Source organism: Phaethon lepturus, unplaced genomic scaffold (genome assembly GCF_000687285.1).
Source record: "Phaethon lepturus isolate BGI_N335 unplaced genomic scaffold, ASM68728v1 scaffold20622, whole genome shotgun sequence".
Taxonomy (NCBI): domain Eukaryota; kingdom Metazoa; phylum Chordata; class Aves; order Phaethontiformes; family Phaethontidae; genus Phaethon; species Phaethon lepturus.
This window is the reverse complement of record NW_010521479.1, coordinates 1-10,057: the sequence shown is the minus strand read 5'-3', so window position 1 is coordinate 10,057 and position 10,057 is coordinate 1. Positions and strand designations below refer to the sequence as shown.

The following is a 10,057-nucleotide window of genomic DNA, read 5'->3' as shown; positions in this document are numbered from 1 at the left end:
ATCCAGCAAAGAGCGGTTAACTGTCGTAAATGACCTTAAATTATCCGCCCTCCTCTCAGAGCTGTTGCCACTGCCTGCTATTTGCAGAATGCTGCAATGGTTAAAGATGAGATGGGTTTGTATTTTTCCAGTGTACAGAAGTGTCTTAAAATACATGACAGCAGGGAGACAAGAAACACATGGGTGCTTCTCCTTAAAACTGAGTATGAAGTTCTCTGGCAGTCAAACTTGCATTTAACGAAGTAAGGGGAGGTGAAACAAGGAAAAGCATTCTTCAATGGCTTTTGGGCCATAACTTTCAGTTGTGCTTTCATCACTCCAAAAAGTATTTTGCAATACAGTTTACTACCTACCTGTGCTATCTGAATGAATTTTTCCTGAGAATACTGAGGTAGCAGCACTTTCGGAACATCCTTCAGAGCATCCACTTGAAGATAGAGGTTCAGCCAAGAGACGATTGTCACTGGACAGAGTTCCCATTTTAAAGCCTGTGAATATTAAACAAACAGTTAAGCACCTTAAACCGTACAAGGAGAGTTTTGTGCTACCATACTTCCCCTTCTGAGCTTGCTCAGCTTATTGCACAGATACTCGAAAGACACTAAAGATTATATACAATTTCAAGTACAAATGTTAATTTTAGATTGCATTCTCACTACTCCCAGCACAAAAATGTCTCTACCTCAACACCCTTCCCTATGCCTGTGCAGTTGGATCTTGCGTCTCTTCCCCATTCAGAAGCTGGGAAATTAAAAGAATTTCTCCCAAGCCTTCAGGCTAGCTGCCTAGGCCTGCAAATAGTATCTACTAATGAAGAATAAATCTATAAGAAGTTCTGTGATGGTAAAGATGGATTCTTTCCAACATCAAGAGCACCAAGTAGTGTCGCTTCTTTGCCTCGCTCTCCTGGAGGCCCCTGTTCCTGGAAAGCAAAGGACACTGGCAAGTGCACTACATCACAGCAACAGCTTTCCTATCTGTCCTGTGGCTGGCTGCATCTGGTAAGAGCCTTTACTTTCATGCAAACATGAGAAAACCTGTCTTTTTCTAACAGACAGAGGTTTTTCCACCCCAGCCAGGGGCTTTAGAGGTCCACTGCACACACAATGAAGGTTTCATTGTTTCACAGAAAGGACAGACTAAACGTGTTCCTTTTCTAAGCAGATAAAGGACATTAAAATACAAGACTCAGCTGGACAGTCTTTCACCAGCACTTAAGAATACAGCAAAGTTATTACCTTTAACATAATAAGTTCCATTCTTACAATATCATCTTCACTGCAAGCACCATCAGTGACATAAGCAAATTCCTGTATTTTAGGAGCGTAGATTTCCTTTAAAGGGAGGAAGGGGAAAAAGTGAAGATTAGAATGCCTCACAATTCTAAGAAAGCTTAAGAAGATGCTGACAGATACTTTTCAGTCCATATTAGAATATTAACATTTCTTACACTAGAACAGTGTTTTTTTCATTATACGAAGTGACTTTGAAACACACAAGATGAGGAGATACTAAAAACAAGTAGGTTCTATGTTACCTGTTGTAAAACACGATAGAGTTATCACAACTTTTTTAGCTTTTGGGGAAGCAAATGCTGACCAAGCAATCATTCTACTCAGCTACTCCATTTGATGTAAAAATACACACCATCCTAGTTCTTGTACAGCAACTGTGGCGTTAGAAAAGGCTTGCTGATACAGGTTATGCACAATGTCAGTACTGATGCAGTCTCATTGATTAAAAAAAGGCTACAAAAAGATGAAAGAAAATCCCACAGCCACTGTAGCTGGCAAAATCCATAGTGCAGAGATGGCTAACAAAGACATTTGCCAACCCTGTCATGCCAGCTGGGGCTACGTCTAGGTAGGTGTATTAATAAAAGAGAACTTGCCAGCAGAACTGCTTCTCTACCAGCTGGCTCCATAGCCAGATGCCCCACGCACTTCCTTAAGCTGCACTACCTCGGCTTTAGGAACAGCAGATAGATTCAGAAGGTTTCAGATTATAAAAATTGAATACCCCAAATTTTCCTCTCAGTTTAGCCTACCGTGACCTACAAAAGGAGACATACAGAAATATGCTCTCGGCTCACCAATGCAGTGTAGCATATCACCATCACTGCACTGATTATGTTTAAAAGTAAAAAAAAAAACCAAAACTCCACTAAATGGGTTTAGAAGGATATCAGCCTCATGTACAGGCAGTTTGAGATTTAGGCTTGGTTGGCTTGGTTTTGTACAAGTCCCACACCCGTTCCTGAGATGGTTTGCCAACTGCTCTGTATTTGGAAAAAGGCAAAACAAAACAAAACTACTCTGGCACATTTGCATACCTTTTAAGTTTATGTGGTCTCCCCCACTGCTAAGGAAAGGGAGGACAAAGACTACACGAGATTGACACACAACTGAAGAGAAAAAAATTTCCCCTTCTGACCTTCAGTGTTGTATATACACCAAGTTAAAAAGATTCAGACAGAAGAAATAAATATGTTATCACTCTCTTATTTAGTTTGGAATAACAAAAATCAACCTCCCCATAACAGAGCTTCTTACCTCAAGTTTGGAGGCAATGAATAATGAGGTAATTCCTATGAGCTGAAGCATGCTTTTGTTAATGTTCTTTTGTGTCAACATGAATCTATCAAAAAAGTCTTGAGCTAGGTAGAAAGTTTCCCTGTGGAGTGCATACACCTCACATACCTACAACAGGGGAAAAAAAAAAAATCAGTTTTCTGTTAAAAAACTCTATGTACACACATTGGAGTATTCAAGCTTTAATAGTAAAACACAGTATGCACAATTTTATCTTTTGCACACACAAGCCATCACATACCTAGGTGTGTTAGGACATTATGGTTAGTATGGGACTGGGAAAAGTATTTCCCATGCTCCCATCTGAACATGGGTTGTCTATGATGCACTAACATACTTCCAAAGTATACTTTTTCTAATCTAAATAGCATCCAGTTTTCCTAAAAATGAGTACAAACAATTTTCTACTGAAAGAAGAAAGCTTCATTAAGGGAAAAAAAAAAAAAAACCAGCAAAAAACCTCTCATTAATTTGCTTGATTAAGAATACTTTGGCTCAAACCTTAGGCTGAAGTCGCTGAGCAGATCCTCTCTGTATTCCTAGTAGGTCTGTCCCAGGGTAGAACCACTAAATAAAACTTGAAGTCTTTGGCTCTACAGCAACTAAGCCTGGAAGCTCCTGCCCAAGGGGGCTCTGCTGCCAAGTCAGGAGCTCTGCCTGCAGTCCCTCAGGCACACCGACAGCCTCCCTAAGCGGGAACAAAACTGCAAGAACAGCCATCTGCTCCATACAGTTGCGGGTTTCCCTGGCAGGGAGAACCTTTTAATCCCTGCATTGTATCACAGTGGTTCAAATGCCAGTTCAACAAAAAGGGGAAAGGAGGCAGCCCAGGCCTGGAGATCTTATGCAGGGGCCTACTTTTTCCTCTAATCTCTAACTGAATTTGAGTGGGTCTACTAGAACTCCATCTTATCTGCAACTCTGTATCCCTTCCACAACTAGAAACTAATTAGATACCTATAAATTATTTATAATCTACCTATAGTCAACAGGAAAGAATAACCAAGAAATAGAACCCCAGTCCAAGCTTCCTGCTCTGCTTCATTATTTCACTTGGATACAAAGTCAGAATAACTAAGATAAGGTTGAAAGCCCATTTGCAAATTAAAATCCTCCCTGACCATCAAAAATGCAACTGGTTGGCAGTAACACCATAGGTCATTCTGATCTAGACCTGATCTAATATTTGCCAATTGATGTGCTACTCTGATATTATTAACTACTGCTCCAAACAAGATTCAGAACTATAAAGGTACAGACCAGGTCCACCCATGAATAAATAGTGCAATTTCTGCAAAACCCTATTGCCCAAACATAAGCAATAATGCTTGGTCAGGTTAAATAGTATCTCAGTTATGATGTTACAGAAGACAATGGTAGGAGCTACTGAAGGACTCTCAATACTGGATTTTGGATACGGACCCTCAATATGGGATTTTGATCCACTGTGGCATATAGAACCACTGAGCTGGACAACAGCTGGACATTTGTGTCTGGAAATTGGATGATTTCCTGAGAGTTCAAGGTTTTCAAAAAAGGCAACAAAACACAATTTAATGGTGGTATGTAAATTACACATTAGAAGAAGCAGGGAAGTGCACAACTGGAATAGTTTTTTTTTTATTCAGACTGGGTTTTTGTGGGGTTTTTTTTTTTTTCCTCCAAAAACCTCCATGCTCCTTTCCTTTCCCTTGAAGGTGCTATTAGCACTATTCCACCAAGACAGCAAGAGTGCCACTAACATCTGCTTCCTTGGACTACTCGATATGGAATTGGTAAACCTGCAAGATACCTTCCACTGATGGGCAAGGATTGCATGAGTCAAAGGCTACTTTTGGCAGTGGTGATTGAATATGCTCAACACAGAGTTCCTGGAAACACCTCCAGAACATAGCTCTCTACACTAATAATCCTTCACATAGGCTGCCAATATTGAGAACTTCCATTTTGTCTGACAACTGGAATACTCTGAAGTACAGTAATTAGACTGGAATATGGATGATTTATAATTGTTTTCCAACAAGAATCTGTCTGTATCAACAGACTTCAGATGTCCACCACTAATGCACTACTTTTGTTCTGCTCTCTTCATAGAATAGAATTAAAAATTTACTAGTAAGTCGGAAAATAGTGTCAGGGCTGACATCTAAGAGCTCTTGCTGTAGACAGGACCAAGGTGGTAACTCAGGGAGCAAAAATTTGGTACTACTGCTTGCTGCCCTGTGTGGAAGGTTCAGCACCTCCTGCCAGGATAGACTGAATGTAGCTCACCAAGAGGATCAAAAGCAACTTGTAACCCTTTTGTTGCAAACTAGTTTTAGCATTTACCATATAGTACATTTTGCTATTAGGTTTTTTATGTAAAAGCTGTGCTTTTATCTGCTTAGTCCACAAGCATAAAAAATGGCACAGTAACTAAAAGAACACACCTCTAAGAGCCAGTCTAACAGTATTGATCTCATGTGAGGTTGCAAACTGGAGTGTAGTGATGTGAAATGTTTGCAGTGAGCGTATCGGTTCTCCTTCTTCAGGATGTTGAGCCAGACATCTTTGGAATTTCCCCAGCTATGGAATAAAGAGTTACACAAAGCATTTTTAAGTATACATACACCTTCACAAAAGCAGCATAAAAACATTATTTATTGTTTACAGGTATTCAGGAACAAAAAGAAAAATTCCGCATACTAAAAGATCCCTGTGGTAATTAGAAAACTGTAGGTATACTTTGAACATTTTACATCACCACAACAGCAGCTTGCCAAATCAAAGTCCAGTTTTATAGAACAGTCAATAAAACTGAACGTGTACATCCCAAAGTTGCACATACAGCCAGTTTTCTATTTTGCCTAGTTAGGTGGCTGCCCAGAGAGCAAGAGAAAAAACAAACTCTCCCCAGAAAAAAAGAAAAAAAAAAAAAACAGTCCCCAAGAAACACAAAACATACGCAAAGTTGTCCGGTTTAGTTTGAGAAAAACATTTACAGACAGTGTTTAAGAGTCACTCATCCATTCCCTTCCTTTTCTAGCCTACCTTAAGGCTCAGAAACAGGCTATTGTGAAAAAAACCAAGTTCTTGTTTATTGCTAACTTATAATTTATTAGCACTCAAGTCTACTTGGGAAGAAGATGCCTATATCATTAATATGGTTTGGTTTTAATTTGTAATTACTGTTATTAGGAACTGATGTATGTTTTTTTTCTTAGATGTACTTCTCATCTTACTAAGAGGGACAGCATGGTAACGAATGTAATGCCAGCTTCCTACCGAAATTTTTGGAGTCATATATTTACCTTTCCCCACGCAGGAACAAAGAGAGATTAAACAGATCTGATAACTGGTATCACCTACAAATTCTAACCCAGATCAGTCCCATTCTGCTGCCATCATAAGTTAAAAGCTGGAGAGATACTTGCTCATTTAATGTACAAGTCTCCTCATTTAAGTGGGCAGGCATCAAGAAATCTCTTACGATCTTCCTGCAGCAGTTAGGAAAGCATGAAGGCAGCAGGAGAGAGTAAATGATCCTCTTATTCAGCTAATTGGAAAGGATGGAGCTCAGCTTTACTAGATGCCTATCGATAAAAGGTGAACATCAAAGATTAAACTCCTCGCATGGAATTCTGTATCTGAACTTATTTTTAGGATCCAGCAGTTTGCAACAACTTGCTAGAGGGGCACATGAGATTTCCCCCACTCACCATCCTTTTTTTTTTTTTTAAACTACTTTGCACTAAGCTTTCCAACACATACAAAAATGGGTTTTTGTATGTGTTGGAAATAAAAGTATACTGTTCTTTAAAGCACAGTTCAGCAGGCTTGGTAGTAATACTGAGAGAGGAGAGCAGCTGAGCTTGAAACTCAGTGAAAGAGACTACAAGAGACCTATTGCTTTGCACTGAGGCAAAATGTCACCATGCAGCATCTCCCAGTTCCGATCAAGTTCTGGCTGGAACAAATGAAAACACAGTGTATCTAAAAAGGTTCTCAAAGTAATGCTTCACATTTTCCTTCTCAGTCACCTCAGCAGAGGTTTTCTCAGTTCCAATAGCACTGAAAGAAGGCTAGTTTAACCATTATGTCCCTCTTAACCACTTAGAGTCTCCAGCATTAAGTTATAAAAGGACAATTCTGAAAGGCGAACATTATCTGTCCAGTGTGTTTATAAGATCAAGAGAAAAAAACACAACAGAATTTCTGTCTTTTTTTTGGACATCAAATTGTTTGTGGGATGAGGAGACAAGTAGAAGTATGGGTTGAGGACTGCCCACTATAATACAAACACAATACAACCACAGATTTTACTATAGTAGTTGATGTTTTATCAAATATGCAGAACAACTGCTGCATCTGGTAAACTTACTTGAGTTCTGGCAAAGGTGATGGATTTATGAAGAGGTTTCTGAACCTGTATTTTTTGAATCTTGAGAAGTCAGTGGTTACTGATTCTTTGTGCGGAGTTTCAATAATTATGCAAGGTGAGATGCCTCCTGTTATTGTGGGCGGCCAACAACTCTGCAACATAAACAAGGTATCTTTTAAAGGCTGATTTTACTATGAGAGCAAGAAAGGCAAGAAGTAGATTACAGTAACAACAACAATACATGTAACACACATTAGCCTTTTTAGACCTCAGCATCGATTCAAGTACCGAAACCAAGGCAGACAAAGAGATTAAATGCCAACAAAGACTTTCGTAGTCAAGATGCAATATGTATAGACAAATTTGGGAAACTCAGCTTTGAGGAAGACAACTGTCTTTAGTTTACGAACCCACAAGTAACCTACCCATTACTTCAGCTGCTCAGTTACAGGACATAAGGCAAAAGGTACTCACTGCTACTAAGACACAGGACGTGAGGTTGCTGGCCCTATCTACTTATCTACTCAGAGAGAAAAGAAAGGAGAGGGTGGAGGTCCTACTGTCTCTCAGTGGAAATTCAGCAACTTGTTATCTTCCAATTAAGCACTCCAGAGAGGAGCCACCCATCTCAGCTCCAGAACTAGATACCCACTGAGCAAGCAGCAGCTGTGAACTATCTCTCAGCCTGTCAATGCCAAATATGGGATGCAATGACTCAAAAGGAGAGGAGCCCAAAGTTATTCACGCAGAAATCTTCAAAGAAGGAATTCTAGATTAGTTAACCCTGTAACTTGTTTCACTAATACTTATTTAGTTGTACATAACCAATACAAACAAGGAGGTATCAAATGCATGGAGCATATGCAATGCTGTAATGGCTGACAGTCTTCAAAATGGTGTCACAGAGCTTTAATTATGCTCTCTGGAGTTCGGGGCGATCCCACTCACAAAGAATGGCAACACCTGCCCATGAACACAGAAACCTTTCCTATATAGCTGTTTTGCAAGGTAAACTACATACAATTTCCTTAGTATATCTAAACGTACTTATAGCCAGACTAAAGTACCCTAAGAGTGAACTTACCTATTCCAGCAGAATTGATCTTAACAGCACACAGACACAAGAACTGGGGGATCCTGCTCCTCCTTCTCTCCTGTGATCCTCACTCCCCAAGACCCACCCCTTCCTTTTGTCAGCTTTGATGCTTGTCATATCCTCCGCTGGGCTGATTCAACTTACTAACCTGGCAGAACATTAACTCAGTTTGTAGTGCCAAATTAGCAAGCTAAACCTGCATACTGCTTCATTTAAAAGAGAGCCAAAAAATGGAGCAAGGCAGGGGATGGAGTGTGTGGCCAGCTATCAAGGAAGTAAAAAAAAAAAAAAAGAAGGAGGCAGGATTTCTCTCATTCAGCAAAGGTAAATTGTGGCATGCAGTTTCACCCCAAGTACAGCTGACATACTTACACAGATTTTTCCCCCTACACAAAGTTTGCAAAGATAATTTCACAATCAGAAGTTTTACTTCACCATAGCTGTTAGTCTCATTTGCTTTACAGAGTAACGGCAAAATTGATTGTTTGCAAGAGAAAGTTACATTATTTTATTAATCCACTTTAAAATAAACAACCACAAAGGCCCTCACTTGGTTCAGAAGTAGCCTATGTGAGTTAAAACAGATTCCTAAATGGATTTAAATACTCAAAGGAACTGTTAAATGAGTAAAGAAGGCCTGCATGGTTATGAGTCTTCGTAACTAAATGGCCATGAAACCACACCTTAAGTTAAAACAAGTGCAATGATCTTGTTTAGACTTGCCTCTAGACCTTACCTGCTCTGCATATGGAATTATTCTGAAATATCTGGTTTTATTCTCATTTTTACACCTAACCTCATTCTGCAGTGGTTTCCACATTGAAAGACCCTTTATCTGCGACAAAGACAAGCGTAAAAAGCCAAAAAGGTATAGAAAGATGCTAAGGTGCAGAGCCTCCATAGTTTTTAATACGTAAAGGTAGAAACTTCCCCTATTCAATACTTTCTAGTGCAGAATGCACAACTTCACACCCACCAACATAAACCAGATGGAATCCCTCACCTAGTTTGAGCCAGTAATCAGATTGAATTACCTTAATCTCATATTGATGCTTTTTAGCAATTTTCCCATCTTCTCTTTTCTTAATCTCCTGCTGAGAAGAGAGACACGTGTCAATACACTGACAACGGGCAGCACACCCACCTCTAAAGCTAAAGCAAACTGTTGCTACTCCCGCCCCACTTTCTAACTCAGCAGAGTAAAGATTCTCCCATCCAAATGCACTGGAGAACTTTCAATATTATTAAACTTTTCAAGTTGCCCAAACTGGTCACCTCTGCTGTTCTCCTTTTTCTGGTCTGGAGAGGTTCTGGTGCCTGCAGTTCCTGTGGAGACTCTTCTTGGCATGACAGTGGCTGCTGCTGCTTGGCTTGCAACCGGCTACTGCAAAGAGCAAAAAGATGTTAGACATTAGAAGAGCAGCAGTAGTTAGATGAATACAGATATGCTCAGTGAGTTATGATGTCAACAGCTTACCTGCGTCTTGACATCTTCTTTGGGTTGTAAGATCTCTACCTGGACCAAAAGAATAACATAAGCTCAGTTAATGTACCATCGAGAAGTCAGGAACAAGTTCCGTACTTTGTGTCTTCAGATACATCACAAAGAGTGGCACAGTTTACACAACTGAACTAGAAGGGCACGAGTATTTTACTGGCATGAGAAATGCCCGAGCGGAGGATGCCCGTGGCACATCACCACATGCAGCTCCACATCCTGCAGGGGTTACGCTGTTCAAGTGGGTCACACAGGGATGCCCACGTATGCCAGGGGTAGCTTGGCTCAGACGAACTGGGCTCGTCTAGCCCGGGCTGGGGGGGCTATAAAGGGACATGTCCGGCACAAGAGGATGGGGGGGGTCCCTGAGGCTGCGACCCCCACCCCCCCACACACACCCTGCGGCCACCAGGTACCCACACAGACACACGTTCTGCTGGTGCAGCGGCTCCCTTGGGGGCCATTTCGCGGCCGGCCCCCCACACCTGCCGGGATGGGCCGCGCCGTGCCGT

At 40.8% G+C, this 10,057-nt stretch overlaps 1 protein-coding gene across 2 annotated transcripts in view; it reads right to left on the bottom strand.

The window, feature by feature from the left end:
- Positions 1-9,570, bottom strand: part of CCNE2 (cyclin E2) — an 11,695-nt gene extending 2,125 nt beyond the window's left edge. The window contains exons 1-8 of one of the 2 annotated variants that reach the window (XM_010281548.1): positions 9,525-9,570; positions 9,323-9,428; positions 9,082-9,138; positions 6,952-7,103; positions 5,021-5,156; positions 2,553-2,699; positions 1,239-1,334; positions 354-488 (exon numbers count right to left, since the gene is read on the bottom strand). In XM_010281548.1, coding sequence (XP_010279850.1) covers positions 354-488; positions 1,239-1,334; positions 2,553-2,699; positions 5,021-5,156; positions 6,952-7,103; positions 9,082-9,138; positions 9,323-9,428; positions 9,525-9,538 — 843 coding nt within the window. In that variant the 5' untranslated portion in view covers positions 9,539-9,570. Of the gene's footprint in view, positions 1-353; positions 489-1,238; positions 1,335-2,552; positions 2,700-5,020; positions 5,157-6,951; positions 7,104-9,081; positions 9,139-9,322; positions 9,432-9,524 lie in introns of both variants that reach the window. The other variant, XM_010281547.1, reaches the window with a different exon arrangement.
- Positions 9,571-10,057: the final 487 nt, after the last annotated feature.